We start from the raw sequence: 23,137 nt of genomic DNA, 5'->3' as shown, positions 1-23,137 counted from the left end.
CAGTCGCCTCCCCCAGTAATGGCTGATAACAGGGAGTAATAGATTGTGGTCTCCTGTCCTACAGTCTCCTCCCCCAGTAATGGCTGATAACAGGGAGTAATAGATTGTAGGCTCCTGTCCTACAGTCTCCTCCCCAGTAATGGCTCATAACAGGGAGTAATAGATTGTAGGCTCCTGTCCTACAGTCACCTTCTCCCTGGCCTGCAATGGCTGATAAAAGGGAGTAATAGATTGTGGTCTGCTGTCCTACAGTCACCTCCCCCAGTAATGGCTGATAACAGGGAGTAATAGATTGTAGTCACCCGTCCTACAGTCGCCTCTCCATAGTAATGGCTGATAACGGAGAGCAATAATAGATTGTAGGCTCCTGTCCTACAGTCGCCTCTCGATAGTAATGGCTGATAACAGAGAGCAATAATAGATTGTAGTCTCCTGTCCTACGGTCTCCTCCCCCAGTAATGGCTGATAACAGAGAGCAATAATAGATTGTAGGCTCCTGTCCTACAGTCGCCTCTCCATAGTAATGGCTGATAACAGAGAGCAATAATAGATTGTGGTCTCCTGTCCTACGGTCTCCTCCCCCAGTAATGGCTGATAACAGAGAGCAATAATAGATTGTAGGCTCCTGTCCTACAGTCGCCTCTCCATAGTAATGGCTGATAACTGAGAGCAATTGCTTGCTTCTAGTACTGAAGCTCAGTTCCATGGGCGTGAATATCTCTGAACTGCAGTACCAGACACAACCTGTGGTCAGGGGGGGTGCTACAGCGTGCTACTTTATTTGTTGGTTACCGGTGGATGCTGCCATGTTTTTTAACTCTGGTTAACCCCTGCTTGGCTGATTAATGATTCCTATTGGTGGAGTGGAAGAGCTTTTGCCTCTCCTGATTGGCTGATTTACCTCTGGGCGGTTCTGGGAGAAGACTCCGATGAACTGGTCCGGTGACGCTTTACATCCCTTCTGAATTAAACCTGAACCCAAATTTTCGGCTCTGTCTGCCACCTGCAAGGTATAAATTCTCAAGAATTAGTGTCAGCAAACTGGAGAAACATTTCCCCCCAGACCTAAAACTCCCGGTCTTGGGTGATCACTAGAGATCTCTACCGGGTGTAAGCCACGACAGGACGGTCTCAATGCCAAATATTCATTATAATCTTGTGCTATTCCCAGAGCCCATTAATGTTTCTTATCCTGTGATCTAATAGTCTGTGTATTATGCAGTAATGTGTGGCTGTGTCAGTATTTACTGCTGTGCTATAATTCTGTTCCTCCAGGACACACATAATCAGCCATCCTCCTCCCTCACTACATGGTCCTGATCTCACCTGCTGGTAGGTGATCCATTGATACGGCTGATTAGGTTTTCGGTATCCGAGACAATCTCCATTCCCTGCAGAATAAAAATGAGGAGCAGGAAACTTAACGTTAATTTATAATTCCCCGAAGAGACAGGAGCACAAATTTATAAGAAAATAAACAGTCTAGAATCCAAATCTCCCAACGAATAAACGTTACAATTATTTACTCAGCTTCTTTAGCATTTTTATTGCTACAATGTGTAAAAAAAAAAGAAGCAATTTTGCAAGTAGCGATATGTGTTTTCAGAACTATCCATCTCCATGGCAACAGACTACAAACAATCTTGGTGTAGTCTGACTCCGGTCTGTCACTTTTCTATTCCAGCATGCACTGGGCAGGGGACAAGAAATCAGGGACTTTTTGGTGGAGTATGACGTCCGTCTCTCCTTACAGGAGAAGAATAAATCTGTTTGGCTCTGACACCTGCAGTGGCGCAGTAGCAGCGCTATTCCGAATATCAGACCGCATCTCACCTGACACTCGGATCCCCCTCTTGAAGACTTCATACAAGGTCTTGGCGTCTTCATAGTAGTAAGACATGAGGCTGTCATCCTTCAGTAACGCACATCTCCGAGCTCCACCCTGCAGAACCGCCAGGAGATTACTGACCCATACAGACTTAGGAACGTCAACTTGGTAATTAAAGGGGTTATGACAAGGAACAGGAAATCCTCAGGACCGATGACGCCCCAAACTTAACACAGTATAACCAAACTGAGGACCCCCATTCCAGTGACCCTGCACGATAACCCCTTATTAAAGGAGAAATGCAGCTTTCTTGGCGCCTCTCGGAGAACTGGAACATTGTAAGCAGAGCCCCACTGATCTGAAGGATGTTCCATCAAGAAATGTGAGGTGAATGGGTTTTTGGGATCTAAATTTGGAAACCTGTGAAGGATGATGCGCACAGATTCTGTCTAAGAAGGACTTGAACACTTTGATGCTTTTTTGTTTGGAAGTTTCAAGTATTGTATCACATTTGTATCCAAAGAAGCAATGTTAAAGAATTTCCATGTAATGAAAATCTAATAAAGGTTCAGATCGTTTCCCAATAACGATTACAACCCCCTTCCTCATTGGTGCCCTACACAGCTGCCTGCTGAGCCCACCCCTTGTCCAACCCCTCGTGCCAACTCATGGTCTTCACTAATATTTTCTTTCGACATGTCTCTATTCTAGGTCTTGGGGATCTACTTGTGCTAATGATTTCTCCATGAGGTGATTGTTCTATTCTTGGTAAATAGAGGATATCTTCTGAATTCAACACGTGAAATTCCTGACAAATTGATGACAAGGAACCTATAAAAATCTAAAGAGGGTCCGAGGGCCAATCATTCAGTCACTATAGATGGAGGTGTCAGCTCTCGCAAATTGTCTCTTCAGAGGAGTAGAACTCTAGTGTCACCTATTGGAAGTAGAGATCCAAAAATTAAATATTGGCTCTTACGAGCCTTGTCACATGACTTAGGATTAAAGCCAAAATCTTATTTTGCAGACACTGTGTTTCAGGGTACTGCCCCTCGTCAGTGCAAAGTGTGAGATCTGGCTTGGCTGGGTGAGAGGACTCTGACAGGGATCCAAGGGGTAACGTTTCTCCTGGCAGAGACTGACATGCCAAGGTGAGGAGACATTTAAGACTTGCAACGCTCCTCTGGGAAATATGTAAATCTTGGTTTCATCAGTTAAAATATCTACATGTATTGGAAGAATCTTAACTCAAGTGTTATCTCTTCCATGGTCACCTTAGATCAGAATGCTGAAGTCCAGGTCCAACCTGAGGGTTTTATTGACTTTAGTTCCTAATAGGGGTTATCACTACCTGATCACTATGGGCAAGGCCAGACTATATATTAAGTGAGATGGGAAAACTATTGACACCTTTGAACCATGATGAAAATTTTGAGGCTGACAAGGAACATAAACTTTGTACTGAAGGCACAGGGGCCAACTTACGTCCTCTCATTCTGGACTCCATATATATATAATTATGAAGGAACATGAAGAAGAGGACGTCTAAGAACAACGAGATCATCACAGATAACACGACTGCTACAATGAGAAGCCTGAAAACCCAAACACAAGGCTGGACGTTCTGGGAGCTGAGGGATATTTCTATAGATTTAGTAAAATGTATCCTTCTCTTCAGAATAAGCTTTAAAGAAGACATCAATGGTTAGAGGAGCTGAAGACCCACGAGGAAAAGGATAACCAGCAATGAAAAGGAGCCAATGCCAGAAATCCAAAAGATTCAGACACAAGACAGGAACAACTGAGAACCAGGATGCAAAATGGACCTGAGGGGACATATGTCTGAAGTCTCTGATACTGGACTCCTAGAAGAAGGAGATCAGCAACAAGCTGGATAAAGAGTAACCATCACAGGACAGGACATTTGGGAACAGAATCTTTCAGATGGGAACTAGGAGCCAAACTGGACGCGAAGGCAAAATGATACCAGACTGAATCATTATCTTATTCCAGATGTATGAAAAGATAATTATCAAAGAAAAGATGAACAAGGAGTCCAGAAAAAAAAGGATGGAGACAATCACAAAATCATAAACCCTTCACTGAGAAACCTGAGAACACAAAATAAGACATTCTGAAGAATCGGCATTTATCTGGGAATTGGAACAAACGACCCGACTGAAGCTTTATCTTATTAGTTCTAGGATTATGAAGAGAAGAAACAGTTCGTTAAAAAGATAATTGTAGAGAATGAGATGAAGAGTTGAGAGGAAGAGGAACTGATGGAAAGCGATGGATGGACAGAACTAACAGAAACAAAAAGTTATCTTATTCTGGAAGTAATAGAATGTCCTGCTCATTGGAGGTTCTAGTTATAGAGGAAGAGATGAAGAGGGAGAACAGCAACAATCACAGAACTCAGGAAATCAGACGACCAAGAACAAGACGTTCTGGAGAAACTATCGGAAGTCACACCTGAAGGCAAATGTGACCTGACTGAGGTGTTATCTTATTGTGGCTTTATAAAAAGTCCCAGCTCATTAGGCCGGTGCCCACGATCCGGAAGTGGCTGCGCTTTGGACGCAGTGTATGTCCGCTGCCGTCTACTGAGTGCAGATGAATCGTCTGTGATCACTGAACCGTGTGGATTCGTCCAATACATTGTATTCGCGGCTCTGGAAGATAAATAGACATGCTGCGGTCTGGAGAGACGCGCCGCATGTTTGTCTCCTCAGGTGAGCTGCGGGCATCTGTGGACACATTGTGGGCATGGGATTTCTAGAAATCCATACACTATGCTGTAACATCTGGCCGCTGCGGGGTGGACACAGCACAAGTACGCAGCATCCAACCCTCAGCGTTAACTGACTGTGGGCACCTACTCTCCGAGAAGACAGTTCTGGCTGGTGGTGAGCGCAAGTGCTCGCTATTCATGTCTGCATCGGCTGCTCGGGTACTCAGAGTATCACGGCTGCTCGAGTGACAGGTTCGAGTCCCCGTCCCGCTTGTTTTGCGGCTGTTGCCCGTGTCTGTCAGCACTCGAACATGTCAGTGGAGCACCCGCGATACTCGATGTACCCGAGCAGCTGATGCAGACAAAGGTAGTGAGCGCTTGTGCTTAACACCAAGGATGACATGAGGGAGACCGGAAACAAGGATGGAGACAGTCAGAAGAGTCATGGACAAGACCAGACACAAAAAATGACATTATGGAAAAGCATCGGCCATAAGAGGAAAACAAGCCGCATAATAATAATAATAATAATAATCTAGTGCCAGATGAGATCAGGCGCCGGCCCTTACCTGAGTCCCTATGGACTGCCTGCTCAGATCTATGGGCGGATGCACCGGCCGGGGCTTGGTGAGAACATAGTAGAAAGCGGTCAGTCCGATGGCTATGAGCGTGACAATGGCCGGTGTCGACAGCGGGGTGAACAGGAGACTCAGGCAGCAGCACATCTCACCGGCCTAGATACCTGAGCATGAGAGGCAAAGAGATGAGAAACCCAAAAGTACCGCGCATCACAGCACTGCAAGGAAGGGTGGGGTACTCCCAGATGGTATCACACACGGGAAGCTTAGGTACAGTGCTGGCTCAGCAGTCAGTATCACACAGGAGAGGATTAGATACACGGCTCAGCAGAGAGTATCACACAGGATAGGATTAGATACATGGCTCAGCAGACAGTATCACACACGAGAGGATTAGATACACGGCTCAGCAGACAGTATCACACAGGAGAGGATTAGATACACTGCTCAGCAGACAGTATCACACAGGATAGGATTAGATAAACGGCTCAGCAGACAGTATCACACAGGATAGGATTAGATACACGGCTCAGTAGACAGTATCACACACGAGAGGATTAGATACACGGCTCAGCAGTCAGTATCACACAGGAGAGGATTAGATACATGGCTCAGCAGTCAGTATCACACAGGAGAGGATTAGATACACGGCTCAGCAGTCAGTATCACACAGGAGAGGATAAGATACACGGCTCAGCAGTCAGTATCACACAGGAGAGGATTAGATACATGGCTCAGCAGTCAGTATCACACAGGAGAGGATTAGATACATGGCTCAGCAGTCAGTATCACACAGGATAGGATTAGATACACGGCTCAGCAGTCAGTATCACACAGGAGAGGATTAGATACACGGCTCAGTAGACAGTATCACACAGGAGAGGATTAGATACATGGCTCAGCAGTCAGTATCACACAGGATAGGATTAGATACACGGCTCAGCAGTCAGTTTCACACAGGAGAGGATTAGATACACGGCTCAGTAGACAGTATCACACAGGAGAGGATTAGATACATGGCTCAGCAGTCAGTATCACACAGGAGAGGATTAGATACACGGCTCAGCAGACAGTATCACACAGGATAGGATTAGATACACGGCTCAGTAGACAGTATCACACAGGAGAGGATAAGATACACGGCTCAGCAGTCAGTATCACATAGGATAGGATTAGATACACGGCTCAGTAGACAGTATCACACAGGAGAGGATAAGATACACGGCTCAGCAGTCAGCATCACACAGGAGAGGATTAGATACATGGCTCAGCAGTCAGTATCACACAGGAGAGGATTAGATACATGGCTCAGCAGTCAGTATCACACAGGATAGGATTAGATACACGGCTCAGCAGTCAGTATCACACAGGAGAGGATTAGATACACGGCTCAGTAGACAGTATCACACAGGAGAGGATTAGATACATGGCTCAGCAGTCAGTATCACACAGGATAGGATTAGATACACGGCTCAGCAGTCAGTATCACACAGGAGAGTATTAGCTACAAGGCTCAGCAGTCAGTATCACATAGGATAGGATTAGATACACAGCTCAGCAGACAGTATCACACAGGATAGGATTAGATACACGGCTCAGTAGACAGTATCACACAGGAGAGGATAAGATACACGGCTCAGCAGTCAGTATCACACAGGATAGGATTAGATACACGGCTCAGCAGACAGTATCACACAGGATAGGATTAGATACACAGCTCAGCAGACAGTATCACACAGGAGAGAAATAGATACATGGCTCAGCAGTCAGTATCACACAGGATAGGATTAGATACAGAGCTCAGCAGTCAGTATCACACAGGAGAGGATTAGATACACGGCTCAGCAGTCAGTATCACATAGGATAGGATTAGATACACGGCTCAGCAGTCAGTATCACACAGGATAGGATTAGATACACGGCTCAGCAGACAGTATCACACAGGAGAGGATAAGATACACAGCTCAGCAGTCAGTATCACACAGGATAGGATTAGATACACGGCTCCGCAGACAGTATCACACAGGATGGTATTAGATACACGGCTCAGCAGTCAGTATCACACAGGATAGGATTAGATACACGGCTCAGCAGACAGTATCACACAGGATAGGATTAGATACACGGCTCAGCAGTCAGTATCACACAGGAGAGGATTAGATACACAGCTCAGCGGACAGTATCACACAGGAGAGGATTAGCTACAGGCTCAGCACACAGTATCACATAGGATAGGATTAGATACACGGCTCAGCAGTCAGTATCACACAGGATGGGATTAGATACACGGCTCAGCAGTCAGTATCACACAGGAGAGGATTAGATACACGGCTCAGCAGACAGTATCACACAGGAGAGGATAAGGTACACGTCTCAGAAGACAGTATCACACAGGGGAGGATAAGGTGCACGTCTCAGAAGACAGTATCACACAGGATGGGATTAGATACACGGCTCAGCAGTCAGTATCACACAGGATAGGATTAGATACACGGCTCAGCAGACAGTATCACACAGGATAGGATTAGATACACAGCTCAGCAGACAGTATCACACAGGAGAGAAATAGATACACGGCTCAGCAGACAGTATCACACAGGATAGGATTAGATACACGGCTCAGCAGTCAGTATCACACAGGATAGGATTAGATACACGGCTCAGCAGACAGTATCACACAGGAGAGGATAAGGTACACGTCTCAGCAGACAGTATCACACAGGAGAGGATAAGGTACACGTCTCAGAAGACAGTATCACACAGGATGGGATTAGATACACGGCTCAGCAGTCAGTATCACACAGGATAGGATTAGATACACGGCTCAGCAGACAGTATCACACAGGAGAGAAATAGATACACGGCTCAGCAGACAGTATCACACAGGATAGGATTAGATACACGGCTCAGCAGTCAGTATCACACAGGATAGGATTAGATACACAGCTCAGCAGTCAGTATCACACAGGATAGGGTTAGATACACGGCTCAGCAGTCAGTATCACACAGGATAGGGTTAGATACATGGCTCAGCAGTCAGTATCACACAGGAGAGGATTAGATACACAGCTCAGACCTCAGTATCACACAGGATAGGATTAGGTACACGGCTCAGCAGACAGTATCACACAGGATAGGATTAGATACTCGGCTCGGCACTCAGCATCAGACAGGGGAGGATTAGATACACGGCTCAGCAGACAGTATCACACAGGATAGGATTAGATACACCACTCAGCAGTCAGTATCACACAGGATAGGATTAGATACACGGCTCAGCAGTCAGTATCACACAGGAGAGGATTAGATACTCGGCTCGGCACTCAGCATCAGACAGGGGAGGATTAGCTGCACGGCTCAGCAGACAGTATCACACAGGATAGTATTAGATACCCGGCTCAGCAGACAGTATCACACAGGATAGGATTAGATACACGGCTCAGCAGTCAGTATCACACAGGAGAGGATTAGATACTCGGCTCGGCACTCAGCATCAGGCAGGGGAGGATTAGATACACAGCTCAGTAGACAGTATCACACAGGAGAGGATTAGATACTCGGCTCAGCAGACAGTATCACACAGGATAGGATTAGATACACAGCTCAGCAGACAGTATCACACAGGATAGGATTAGATACTCGGCTCGGCACTCAGCATCAGACAGGGGAGGATTAGATACTCGGCTCAGCAGACAGTATCACACAGGATAGGATTAGATACACAGCTCAGCAGACAGTATCACACAGGATAGGATTAGATACTCGGCTCGGCACTCAGCATCAGACAGGGGAGGATTAGATACACAGCTCAGTAGACAGTATCACACAGGATAGGATTAGATACTCGGCTCGGCACTCAGCATCAGACAGGGGAGGATTAGATACACGGCTCAGCAGACAGTATAACACGGGAGGATTAGATACACGGCTCAGCTGTCCCTGCAGGTTGTGCTATGCTGACATTACCTGGTGGGGTAGTACTGATATGGGCCCATGTGATCGGGGGGCAGCAGTTTTTGGCCTCCGCACAGCTGCATTACACCTCCGTATCAGGCAGATGTTTGCACCTTCCATGTGCTGGTGACGGCGTGGATGCGGCGTGTGTGGACTTGCTGGATGGACGCTCGGAGCCAATTACAATGTGAAATTCCACAATGCTATTAATTTAATGAACGATGTATAAAGAATGATGAGGGCACTACATCCCGCTCCTCCTGCGCAGACTGCAGCAATGAAAACGTTATCAGCTGCCTTCATGTCCAGCTGTGGTCAGGATGGACAGTAGTTTACCTACAACTTAAGGGTCCAACAACACCAAGCAGGACACCAAGGGTTAATATCAATCTTACACAAGAAAAGTCAGTATCTGATCAGAGAAATCTGCTGCCTTCTCCTCCTGGGTGGATGTTTTCCTCTGAAATTGGTGCTAAAAGCTGGAAAGTCTGTAATCAGGGACGACGTAGTTCCCATTACAGAGGTGACAGATGGTGAAGCGACTGGGGAGGAGCTATAAGCAGAGGGGAGGAGCTAGAGGAGGGAGGAGCTAGATGCAGAGAGGAGGAGCTGGAGGCAGACAGAAGGGAGGGGCTAGAGGCAGAAAAAGGGGAGGAGTTAGAGTCAGGGGAGGGGTTAGAGGCAGACACAGTCAGAGGGGAGGAGCTAGAGGCAGACACAGTCAGAGGGGAGGAGCTAGAGGCAGGCAGAGGGGAGGAGCTAGCGGCAGACATAGAAGGGAGGAGCTAGAGGCAGACACAGGGGAAAAGCCAGAGGCAGACCTACAAAGGGGAGGAGCTAGAAGCAGACAGACAGAGGGGAGGAGCTAGAGGCAGACACAGACAGAGGGGAGGAGCTGCAGGCAGAGGGGAGGAGCTAGCGGCAGACATAGAAGGGAGGAGCTAGAGGCAGACACAGAGAGGAGGAGCCAGAGGTAGACCTACAAAGGGGAGGAGCTAGAAGCAGACACAGACAGAGGGGAGGAGCTAGAGGCAGACACAGACAGAGGAGAGGAGCTAGAGGCAGACAGACAGAGGGGAGGAACTAGAGGCAACAGAGGGGAGGAACTAGAGGCAGACAGAGGGGAGGAGTTAGAGGCAGACACACAGAGGGGAGGAGCTAGAGGAGGACACAGACAGCGGGGATGAGCTAGAAGCAGACAGATGGGAGGAGCTAGAGGCAGAAAGAGGGGAGGAGCTAGAGGCAGACAGAGGGGAGGAGCTAGAGGTAGAAAGCGGGGAGGAGCTAGAGGCAGACAGAGGGGAGGAGCTAGAGGCAGACACAGACAGAGGGGGGTGTTATGACCTGGTGGTCAGGACTATAATGGACCTGGTGGTTAAGAGCACACGGAATGACCTGATAGTTACTGATAATAAAGGACGAGCTCTGGGACGTGGGAACTCTGCTGACCGCAATCCCTAATCCTATCACACACACTAGAAATAGCCGTGGATTGCGCCTAACGCTCCCTATGCAACTCGGCACAGCCTAAGGAACTAGCTAGCCCTGAAGATAGAAAAATAAAGCCTACCTTGCCTCAGAGAAATTCCCCAAAGGAAAAGGCAGCCCCCCACATATAATGACTGTGAGTAATGATGAAAATACAAACACAGAGATGAAATAGATTTAGCAAAGTGAGGCCCGACTTACTGAACAGACCGAGAATAGGAAAGGTTACTTTGCGGTCAGCACAAAAACCTAAAAAAGACCACGCAGAGGGCGCAAAAAAGACCCTCCGCACCGACTCACGGTGCGGAGGCGCTTCCTCTGCGTCCCAGAGCTTCCAGCAAGCAAGACAACAATAAAAATAGCAAGCTGGACAGAAAAATAGCAAACCAAAGAAATACAAGGTGGAACTTAGCTTCTGCTGGGAAGACAGGTCACAAGAACGATCCAGGAGTGAACTAGACCAATACTGGAACATTGACAGGTGGCATGGAGCAAAGATCTAAGTGGAGTTAAATAGAGCAGCAGCTAACGAATTAACCTCGTCACCTGTGGAAGGAAACTCAGAAACACCCACCAGAGGAAGTCCATGGACAGAACCAGCCGAAGTACCATTCATGACCACAGGAGGGAGCCCGACAACAGAACTCACAACAGGGGGGAGCAAGAGGCAGACAGAGGAGAGGAGCTAGAGGCAGACATGGACAGAGGGGAGGAGCTAGAGGCAGACAGAGGAGAGGAGCTAGAGGCAGACATGGACAGAGGGGAGGAGCTAGAGGCAGACAGACAGGGGAGGAGCTAGAGGGGGAAACAGAGGGAAGGAGCTAGAAGCAAACAGAGGAGAGGAGCTAGAGGCAGACACAAGACAGAGGGGAGGAGCAAGAGGCGGACACCCGACAGAGGGGAGGAGCAAGAGGCGGGCACAGACAGCGGGGAGGAGATAGAGGCAGGCACAGACAGAGGGGAGGAACTAGAGGCAGACACAAACAGAGGGGAGGAGCTAGAGGCAGACACAGGGGAGGAGCTAGAGGCTGACACAGAGGGGAGGAGCTAGAGGCAGACACAGGGGAGGAGCTAGAGGCAGACATAGAGGGGAGGAGCTAGAGGCAGACACAGACAGGGGAGGAGCTAAAGGCAGACACAGATGGGAGGAGCTAGAGGCAGACACCGAGGGAAGGAGCTAGAGGCAGACACAGAGGGCAGGAGCTAGAAGCAGACACAGATGGGAGGAGCTAGAGGCAGACCCAGAGGGGAGGAGCTAGAGGCATACACAGAGGGGAGGAGCTAGAGGCAGACACAAAGGGGAGGAGCTAGAAGCAGACCCAGACAGAGGAGAGGAGCTAGAGGCAGACATAGAGGGGAGGAGCTAGAGGCAGACACAGACAGGGGAGGAGCTAAAGGCAGACACAGATGGGAGGAGCTAGAGGCAGACACAGAGGGGAGGAGCTAGAGGCAGACACAGAGGGGAGGAGCTAGAGGCAGACACAGAGGGTAGGAGCTAGAGGCCGACACAGACATTCTGCTGTAACTTCTCCTGAAGCAATGGTTACAGTTCTCCATAGAACTATATCAGCACCAATTGTCATCTCCTTTCCCAGTAATTTAACATTCTGTCTACACTGAATTGAGAATTGAATAAATATCTAAATGACGGCGACTCTTTCTATGGGGATAAATAATGGTTTCTGGTATGTGAGCTCTAAATCTTCTCTCCGTTATTTCATTCATGTGTGATACCGTCTGCTGAGCTGTATCTCATCCTCTCCTGTGTGATACTGCCTGCTGAGCTGTATCTCATCCTCTCCTGTGTGATACTGCCTGCTGAGCTGTATCTCATCCTCTCCTGTGTGATACTGCCTGCTGAGCTGTATCTCATCCTCTCCTGTGTGATACTGCCTGCTGAGCTGTATCTCATCTTCTACTGTGTGATACTGCCTGCTGAGCTGTATCTCATCCTATCCTGTGTGATACTGACTGCTGAGCTGTGTATCTAATCCTATCCTGTGTGATACTGCCTGCTGAGCTGTATCTCATCCTCTCCTGTGTGATACTGTCTGCTGAGCTGTGTATCTATGATTCAATATATTTTTATTGAAGTTGTAATTAACAATTGATATTTCCACATACATCAAAATCAAAGTCATGTTGCACAACAGGTACAAGTATGGCTACGTTCACATTAGCGTTGCGCCGCTGTTGCGTCGGCGACGCAGCGGCGACGCAGCGGCGACGCGCCCCTATGTTTAACATAGGGGACGCGTGCGTTTTTTGGGTGGCGTTTTTCGCCACGTGCGTCGTTTCCGACGCTAGCGTCGGACGCAAGAAAATGCAACAAGTTGCATTTTCTGTGCGTCCGATTTTTGTCAAAAACGACGCACGCGTCGCAAAACGCGCGCGTTTTTGCGCGCGTTTGCGCGCGTTTTAACATGCGTCGCGCGTTGCGTCGCCGACGCAGGGCGGCGCAACGCTAATGTGAACGTAGCCTAAAGTAGCCAGCATATATTATTTGGAAAGGGAACGTATAGTGCCACAATTAGTATTGAAACTTTGTATCATGTTATGTGAATAAATTGTATTCAAATGACGAGACACGATAGGGAAGAATCGGGGGAACACAAAGGTCAACACAGGAGGGAGGTATGGGGGGGAATTTTGCATATTCTGAGTGTGATATTAATGGCTCATCATCACTAGAATGGCGATGTTAGCCACGTTCTAAATTCAGATGAATTTCTGAATGATGTCCAGGGAAACCGAGCTCTCATACTGTATGAGTCCAAGTTCAGCCAACGGTCAGAGACTATGAGGTCTTCCATGAGCCGTGTATCTAATCCTCTCCTGTGTGATACTGACTGCTGAGCTGTGTATCTAATCCTATCATGTGTGATACTGACTGCTGAGCCGTGTATCTAATCCTATCCTGTGTGATACTGACTGCTGAGCTGTGTATCTAATCCTCTCCTGTGTGATACTGTCTGCTGAGCCGCGTATCTAATCCTATCCTGTATGATACTGTCTGCTGAGCCGCGTATCTAATCCTATCCTGTGTGATACTGTCTGCTGAGCTGTGTATCTAATCCTATCCTGTATGATACTGTCTGCTGAGCTGTGTATCTAATCCTATCCTGTGTGATACTGACTGCTGAGCCATGTATCTAATCCTGTCATGTGTGATACTGACTGCTGAGCCGTGTATCTAATCCTATCCTGTGTGATACAGTCTGCTGAGCTGTGTATCTAATCCTATCGTGTGTGATACTGACTGCTGAGCCGTGTATCTAATCCTATCCTGTGTGATACTGACTGCTGAGCTGTGTATCTAATCCTCTCCTGTGTGATACTGACTGCTGAGCCGTGTATCTAATCCTCTCCTGTGTGATACTGTCTGCTGAGCCGTGTATCTAATCCTATCCTGTGATACTGTCTGCTGAGCTGTGTATCTAATCCTCTCCTGTGTGATGCTGTCTGCTGAGCTGTGTATCTAATCCTCTCCTGTGTGATATTGTCTGCTGAGCTGTGTATCTAATCCTGTCCTGTGTGATACCAACTGCTGAGCTGAGTATCTAATCCTATCCTGTGTGATACTGACTGCTGAGCCGTGTATCTAATGCTATCCTGTGTGATACTGTCTGCTGAGCTGTGTATCTAATCCTATCCTGTGTTATACTGTCTGCTGAGCTGTGTATCTAATCCTATCCTGTGTGATACTGTCTGCTGAGCTGTGTATCTAATCCTGTCCTGTGTGATACCAACTGCTGAGCTGAGTATCTAATCCTCTCCTGTGTGATACTGGCTGCTGAGCCGTGTATCTAATCCAATACCTGTATGATACTGTCTGCTGAGCCGTGTATCTAATGCTATCCTGTGTGATAATGACTGCTGAGCTGTGTATCTAATCCTATCCTGTGTTATACTGTCTGCTGAGCTGTGTATCTAATCCTATCCTGTGTGATACTGTCTGCTGAGCTGTGTATCTAATCCTGTCCTGTGTGATACTAACTGCTGAGCTGTGTATCTAATCCTATCCTGTGTGATACTGACTGCTGAGCTGTGTATCTAATCCTATCCTGTATGATACTGTCTGCTGAGACGTGTATCTAATCCTATCCTGTGATACTGACTGCTGAGCTGTGTATCTAATCCTATCCTGTGTGATACTGTCTGCTGAGCTGTGTATCTAATCCTCTCCTGTGTGATGCTGTCTGCTGAGCTGTGTATCTAATCCTCTCCTGTGTGATACTGTCTGCTGAGCAGTGTATCTAATCCTATCCTGTGATACTGACTGCTGAGCTGTGTATCTAATCCTCTCCTGTGTGATACTGTCTGCTGAGCAGTGTATCTAATCCTATCCTGTGATACTGTCTGCTGAGCTGTGTATCTAATCCTCTCCTGTGTGATGCTGTCTGCTGAGCTGTGTATCTAATCCTCTCCTGTGTGATACTGACTGCTGAGCTGTGTATCTAATCCTCTCCTGTGTGATGCTGTCTGCTGAGCTGTGTATCTAATCCTCTCCTGTGTGATACTGACTGCTGAGCTGTGTATCTAATCCTATCCTGTGTGATATGGTCTGCTGAGCTGTGTATCTAATCCTATCCTGTGATACTGACTGCTGAGCAGTGTATCTAATCCTCTCCTGTGTGATACTGACTGCTGAGCCGTGTATCTAATCCTCTCCTGTGTGATGCTGTCTGCTGAGCTGTGTATCTAATCCTCTCCTGTGTGATACTGTCTGCTGAGCCGTGTATCTAATCCTATCCTGTATGATACTGTCTGCTGAGCCGTGTATCTAATCCTATCCTGTGATACTGACTGCTGAGCTGTGTATCTAATCCTATCCTGTGTGATACGGTCTGCTGAGCTGTGTATCTAATCCTATCCTGTGATACTGACTGCTGAGCAGTGTATCTAATCCTCTCCTGTGTGATACTGACTGCCGAGCCGTTTATCTAATCCTCTCCTGTGTGATACTGACTGCTGAGCCGTGTATCTAATCCTATCCTGTGTGATACTGACTGCTGAGCTGTGTATCTAATCCTATCCTGTGTGATACTGACTGCTGAGCTGTGTATCTAATCCTCTCCTGTGTGATACTGACTGCTGAGCCGTGTATCTAAGCCTATTCTGTGTGATACTGACTGCTGAGCTGTGTATCTAATCCTATCCTGTGTGATACTGACTGCTGAGCCGTGTATCTAAGCCTATTCTGTGTGATACTGACTGCTGAGCTGTGTATCTAATCCTATCCTGTGTGATACTGACTGCTGAGCTGTGTATCTAATCCTCTCCTGTGTGATACTGACTGCTGAGCCGTGTATCTAAGCCTATTCTGTGTGATACTGACTGCTGAGCTGTGTATCTAATCCTATCCTGTGTGATACTGACTGCTGAGCCGTGTATCTAAGCCTATTCTGTGTGATACTGACTGCTGAGCTGTGTATCTAATCCTATCCTGTGTGATACTGTCTGCTGAGCTGTGTATCTAATCCTATCCTGTGATACTGACTGCTGAGCCGTGTATCTAATCTTCTCCTGTGTGATACTGACTGCTGAGCCGTGTATCTAATCTTATCCTGTGTGATACTGTCTGCTGAGCCGTGTATCTAATCCTCTCCTGTGTGATACTGCCTGCTGAGCAGTGTATCTAATCCTCTCCTGTGTGATACTGTCTGCTGAGCCGTGTATCTAATCCTCTCCTGTGTGATACTGTCTGCTGAGCTGTGTATCTAATCCTCTCCTGTGTGATACTGACTGCTGAGCCGTGTATCTAATCCTCTCCTGTGTGATACTGACTGCTGAGCTGTGTATCTAATCCTATCCTGTGTGATACTGTCTGCTGAGCCGTGTATCTAATCCTCTCCTGTGTGATACTGACTGCTGAGCCGTGTATCTAATCCTATCCTGTGTGATACTGTCTGCTGAGCCGTGTATCTAATCCTCTCCTGTGTGATACTGTCTGCTGAGCCGTGTATCTAATCCTCTCCTGTGTGATACTGCCTGCTGAGCAGTGTATCTAATCCTCTCCTGTGTGATACTGTCTGCTGAGCCGTGTATCTAATCCTCTCCTGTGTGATACTGTCTGCTGAGCTGTGTATCTAATCCTCTCCTGTGTGATACTGACTGCTGAGCTGTGTATCTAATCCTATCCTGTGTGATACTGTCTGCTGAGCCGTGTATCTAATCCTCTCCTATGTGATACTGACTGCTGAGCCGTGTATCTAATCCTCTCCTGTGTGATACTGACTGCTGAGCCGTGTATCTAATCCTCTCCTGTGTGATACTGACTGCTGAGCCGTGTATCTAATCCTATCCTGTGTGATACTGTCTGCTGAGCTGTGCATCTAATCCTATCCTGTGTGATACTGTCTGCTGAGCTGTGTATCTAATCCTATCCTGTGTGATACTGACTGCTGAGCCGTGTGTCTAATCCTCTCCTGTGTGATACTGTCTGCTGAGCCGTGTATCTAATCCTCTCCTGTGTGATACTGACTGCTGAGCCGTGTATCTAATCCTATCCTGTGTGATACTGTCTTGCAGATCAGATACCCCTGCGGTCTCAGTAGTGACTGGCTGTCCCCTTGTATCAGATTTAGGACAGAATTTGGCTTTTTGTGTCTTTCTTGCACTTTGGATAATTACAGATATGACACCTCGGAGACATCTGGACTAATAAGGGCTGAGGGTCCGTATCGAGGGTCCGTATCGAGGGTCTGCAGGTCCGGACTGGGACTGAAATTCAGCCCTGGCATTTGAAATCACACAGACCCATGTTGTTCCCGTTTCCAAGCACGAGATAGGATATATCACTAATATTACCCTGGATGGAGGAAAGGAAGATTTACTACCAAATATTTCTAATGATACCTGTGGCTGCTGGGGTAAGTGACAGTCAGCGACTTTGTACTTTATCACCACTGTTAACAGTATGGGTGTCTTGAGACTATTGATTCTGTTAACAACAAAGCAGACAAGGCAGCCCTTAACCAGACGTGCCCTTCTGGCATTTGCCAGAATTGCTAGATGGCCAGTCCGACCCTGAGGGTCTGTATCGAGGGTCCGCATTGAGTGTCTGTATCTAGGGTCCGTATCGAGGGTCCGTATCGAGGGCCCGTATTGGCTGCTCCTCGGTGAAGGTTTCCAGCCCTCGCTGCCTGCTGCCTGGCTGTCTCCTGCACTTTGTTACATTGTTACTTTTCTTATTGTGTTGATTTGTTAGTAAATATCAGTGACTCTGATATCACTAGAGGTGGCAGCCGTTGTCCCGGTGGCGGCCGCTGTCCCGGTGGAAGCCGTTGTCCTGGTGGTGGCCGCTGTCCCGGTGGAAGCCGTTGTCCTGGTGGCGGCCGCTGTCTCGGTGGGGGCCACGGTCCTGGTGGCGGCCACTGTCCTGGTGGCAGCCGTTGTCCTGGTGGCGGCCGTTGTCCTGGTGGTGGCCGCTGTCCCAGTGGGGGCCGCGGTCCGGGTGGCGGCTGCTGTCCCGGTGGTGGCCGCTGTCTTGGTGGCGTCCGCTGTCTCGGAGGAGGCCGCTGTCCCGGTGGAGGCCGCTGTCCCGGTGGCGGCCGCTGTCCCGGTGGCGACCGCTGTCCCGGTGGCGGCTGCTGTCCCGGTGGAGGCCGCTGTCTCGGTGGCGGCCGCTGTCTCGGAGGAGGCCGCTGTCCCGGTGGCGGCCGCTGTCCCGGTGGCGGCCGCTGTCCCGGTGGCGACCGCTGTCCCGGTGGCGGCCGCTGTCCCGGTGGAGGCCGCTGTCCCGGTGGCGACCGCTGTCCCGGTGGCGGCCGCTGTCTCGGTGGCGGCCGCTGTCTCGGAGGAGGCCGCTGTCCCGGTGGCGGCCGCTGTCCCGGTGGCGGCCGCTGTCCCGGTGGCGGCCGCTGTCCCGGTGGCGGCCGCTGTCCCGGTGGAGGCCGCTGTCCCGGTGGCAGCCGTTGTCCTGGTGGCGGCCGCTGTCACCCTGCACCTTGCTCCTGCAGTCTCCCCGGTTGCAGTCTCTGACATCACCGGCAGCACACAGGGTTTTGCGCTGGGTCCTGGCAGCTTTTCCTGCACATCTGCCAGGCGGGGTCCTTCCTAACCCTACCGCAGCAGTATACAAATAGGTTGTGAAACTACTCCAGCAGGACAGACATAATGGGAGTTGTAGTCTCACGATTGCCAGCGACCACTCTCCTGCACGCCTGCTCCCGATGGTGCTCTTTTCACACAAGTGCTCTGAAAATGTGAACGGTGCCACAAAAGTGCAGAATGATGCAGTCTACCGCGGCCCACTCTGTAGGGAGAAGGGCCCCCCAAAACCGCTCCCCATCCCTGCAAATCAGATGGCGACAGCGAGGGTCAGGGACAACTATCCTCCGCTAGCCAAAGCCAGAGGAAACCCAATCTTGCTCCAAGCATCTGCCCGGGGCCCCCTCCATAGACAGAAGGGTCGCTGGGCCATCCTCTGCACCCCCAGTCCTCAGCCCTGCAGACTCCTTACCTCCTGGGAGACTCCTGGCCCCGGCTGGTATCCTGACAAGAGAGGATCTGTCCCGATACCTCCCCGGGAGCGCTAATATCTGCCGCACATTGCACTTGGAGTCTGGTCTTTGGACCTTGGCTGCAATCGGTTCAAAGGTGCAAATGTCTGTGTTTGAATATTGCATGATGGCAGCAGGGACCTGTGCAGCCGCCGACGATCGTCCTCGGGTTACAGAACCCTCTCAAGATTTGACAGTGTAATTTTCAGGAGGCTGCAGTCAGTCACCCAAGCCAGGGATTTGCAAGTGAGGAGGGGATTGTGAAAAGAGGTGAATTTAACCTCTAATTGTCAGGAGCCGTCCTGTAGGTGATATTGTGCCCCCTGCTCTGGGGTCCCAGGATAGATGTCTGTAAAAGAGGAGAAAAAAAAGGGCCGGAAGTTATACAGGTCCCTAATTGTCGGTTTTCAGACAGGTGGAAAAAAACCCCCATTATGTTCATATATGAATATGGCCATACAGTGCCCAATAATACCGACATACAATGATAGTAACCCCTACCAAGTACGCCCTCATTCAGACTTCAGTTTTTTTCACATGAGTTTTTCTTGTCTCTGAAAAAAAAAGTTTATATCCATCTGCTTTCCATGAAAATCAGTCTGCACTCAAATGGCATCCGGGAGCCACGCGATATTTTTCACAGACCCACGGACTCGCACTGACAATTTTCTTCTGACACTCAGATCAATATCGGACGTGTCTCTGCGATTTTGCACCAACCGCTCATTCTCTGAAAACCATGGACAAGTGAGCGGCCCCATCTGCTCTTATAGGTACGAGTGCTATCTGTGAAAAACACTAAGGTACCGTCACACTCAGCGACGCTGCAGCGATACAGACAACGATCCGGATCGCTGCAGCGTCGCTGTTTGGTCGCTGGAGAGCTGTCACACAGACCGCTCTCCAGCGACCAACGATGCCGGTAACCAGGGTAAACATCGGGTTACTAAGGGCAGGGCCGCGCTTAGTAACCCGATGTTTACCCTGGTTACCATCGTAAAAGTTAAAAAAACAAACATTACATACTTACCTTCCACTGTCTGTCCCCGGCGCTCTGCTTTTCTGCACTGACTGTAAGCACAGCGGCCGGAAAGCACAGCGGTGACGTCACCGTTCTGCTTTCCGGCTGCCCGGCGCTCACAGCCAGTGCAGAAAAGCAGAGCGCCGGGGACAGACAGCGGAAGGTAAGTATGTAATGTTTGTTTTTTTAACTTTTACGATGGTAACCAGGGTAAACATCGGGTTACTAAGCGCGGCCCTGCGCTTAGTAACCCGATGTTTACCGTGGTTACCAGTGAAGACATCGCTGAATCGGCGTCACACACACCGATTCAGCGATGTCTGTGGGAGATCCAGCGACGAAATAAAGTGCTGGACTTTCTGCTCCGACCAGCGATGGCACAGCAGGGGCCTGATCGCTGCTGCGTGTCAAACACAACGATATCGCTATCCAGGACGCTGCAACGTCACAGATCGCTAGCGATATCGTTCAGTGTGACGGTACCTTTAGGCCGGTTTCACACGTCAGTGGCTCCGGTACGTGAGGTGACAGTTTCCTCACATACCGGAGCCACTGACACACGTAGACACAGTGAAATCAATGCATCTGTTCAGATGTCAGTGATTTTTTGCGGACCGTGTCTCCATGTGCACGGATTACACGGACCCATTAAAGTCAATGGGTCCGTGTAAAACACGTACCGCACACGGACGTTGTCCGTGTGCAGTCCGTGTGCCGTGCAGGAGACAGCGCTACATTAAGCACATGGATCTTTATTTTAAACACAATTATTCATATCTTCTCTACAGAAAACGCTGCTGCAGGGAAGATATGAATGGGGCTTCAGCACCAGATGCTGGTACGTGTGGTACCCAGCACGGTGCGTGTGGTACCCAGTGGGCACACGGGCGGCACACGTGTGCCGCACGTGTGCCACACTGATGTGCCACAGAAACGTAGGGGCACACGGACACGGATAATTCCGGTACCGGAATTATCTGGACGTGTAAGACTGGCCTTAGGCTGTGTGCACACGTTCCAGATTTTTCACGTTGTTTTTCACTATAAAACCGCAAAAAAAACGCATCCAATAAGCATCCTATTAATAGAATGTACTCTGCAATTTTTGTGCACATGTTGTGTTTCTTCTGCAAACTGTGATTTCCCGCTATTTAATGCATTGGGAAGCTCCTGAAAAAAAACGTGAAAAATCTGCACAAAAAATGCGAAAAAAAGCTGAGAAAAATGTGAACACACCGCATGCAGATTTCCTGCAGAAAAAAGTCCAGTTTTGTTCAGGAAATTTCTGCAAAGAATCCTGACGTACAGTTAGGTCCATATATATTTGGACAGATACAACATTTTTCTAATTTTGGTTGTAGACATTACCACAATGAATTTTAACCAAAACAATTCAGATGCAGTTGAAGTTCCGACTTTCAGCTTTTATTTGAGGGTATCCACATTAAAATTGGATGAAGGGTTTAGGAGTTTCAGCTCTAACATGTGCCACCCTGTTTTTAAAGGGACCAAAAGTAATTGGACAGATTATATAATTTTAAATAAAATGTTCATTTTTAGTACTTGGTTGAAAACCCTTTGTTGGCAATGACGGCCTGAAGTCTTGAACTCATGGACATCACCAGACGCTGTGTTTCCTCCTTTTTGATGCTCTGCCAGGCCTTCACTGTGGTGGTTTTCAGTTGCTGTTTGTTTGTGGACTTTCTGTCTGAAGTTTAGTCATTAACAAGTGAAATGCTGCTCAGTTGGGTTGAGAGCAGGTGACTGACTTGGCCATTCAAGAATATTCCACTTCTTTGCTTTAATAAACTCCTGGTTGCTTTGGTTTTATGTTTTGGGTCATTGTCCATCTGTAGTATGAAACGACGACCAATCAGTTTGGCTGCATTTGGCTGGATCTGAGCACACAGTATGGCGGCTCTGAAGACCTCAGAATTCATCCGGCTGCTTCTGTCCTGTGTCACATCATCAATAAACACTAGTGACCCAGTGCCACTGGCAGCCATGCATGCCCGCGCCATCACACTGCCTCCGCCGGGTTTATGCATGCCCGCGCCATCACACTGCCTCCGCCGGGTTTTACAGATGATGTGGTATGCTTTGGATCATGAGCTGTACCACGCCTTCACCATACTTTTCTCTTTCCATCATTCTGGTAGAGGTTGATCTTGGTTCCATCTCTCCATAGAATGTTCTTCCAGAACTGTGCGGCTTTTTTAGATGTTTTTAGCCTTTTTCTTCTTGATGCTTATGAGTGGCTGCACCGTGCAGTGAACCCTCTGTATTTACTTTCATGCAGTCTTCTCTTTATGGTGGATTTGGATATTGATCCGCTAACCTCCTGGAGAGTGTTGGTCACTTGGTCGGCTGTTGTGAAGGGGTTTCTCTTCACCATGGAGATTATTCTGCGATCATCCACCACTGTTGTCTTCCGTGGGCGCCCAGGTCTTTTTGCATTGATGAGTTCACCAGTGCTTTCTTTCTTTCTCAGGATGTACCAAACTGTAGATTTTGCCACTCCTAATATTGTAGCAATTTCTCGGATGGCTTTTTTCTGTTTTTGCAGCTTAAGGATGGCTTGTTTCACCTGCATGGAGAGCACCTTTACCGCATGTTTACTTCACAGCAAAACCTTCCAAATGCAGCACCACACCTCAAATCATCTCCAGGCCTTTTATCTGCTTAATTGAGAATGACATAACAAAGGGATTGCCCACACCTGTCCATGAAATAGCCTTGGAGTCAATTGTCCAATTACTTTTGGTCCCTTTAAAAACAGGGTGGCACATGTTAAAGAGCTGAAACTCATAAAACCCGTCATCCAATTTTAATATGGATCCCCTCAAATGAAAGATAAAAGTCTGAACTTCACCTGCATCTGAACTGTTTTGTTTAAATCTCATTGTGGTAATGTCTATAACCAAAATTAGAAAAATGTTGTCTCTGTCCAAATATATATGGACCTAACTGTATGCACATAGCCATAGAGCACTCCTAAAAAATCAGATGTCTGAATGAGACCTTATACTG

At 48.4% G+C, this 23,137-nt stretch overlaps 1 protein-coding gene across 1 annotated transcript in view; it reads right to left on the bottom strand.

The window, feature by feature from the left end:
* The window catches only part of ACSL5 (acyl-CoA synthetase long chain family member 5), a 46,653-nt gene extending 27,375 nt beyond the window's left edge, over nt 1-19,278 (bottom strand). Inside the window, exons 1-5 of the mRNA XM_069754288.1 lie at nt 19,047-19,278; nt 5,132-5,304; nt 1,834-1,942; nt 1,327-1,391; nt 902-1,003 (exon numbers count right to left, since the gene is read on the bottom strand). Coding sequence (XP_069610389.1) covers nt 902-1,003; nt 1,327-1,391; nt 1,834-1,942; nt 5,132-5,287 — 432 coding nt within the window. The 5' untranslated portion in view covers nt 5,288-5,304; nt 19,047-19,278. The remainder of the gene's footprint in view (nt 1-901; nt 1,004-1,326; nt 1,392-1,833; nt 1,943-5,131; nt 5,305-19,046) is intronic.
* Nucleotides 19,279-23,137: the final 3,859 nt, after the last annotated feature.

Source organism: Ranitomeya imitator, chromosome 2 (assembly GCF_032444005.1).
Source record: "Ranitomeya imitator isolate aRanImi1 chromosome 2, aRanImi1.pri, whole genome shotgun sequence".
Taxonomy (NCBI): Eukaryota; Metazoa; Chordata; class Amphibia; order Anura; family Dendrobatidae; genus Ranitomeya; species Ranitomeya imitator.
This window is presented reverse-complemented; position numbering and strand designations above follow the sequence as displayed.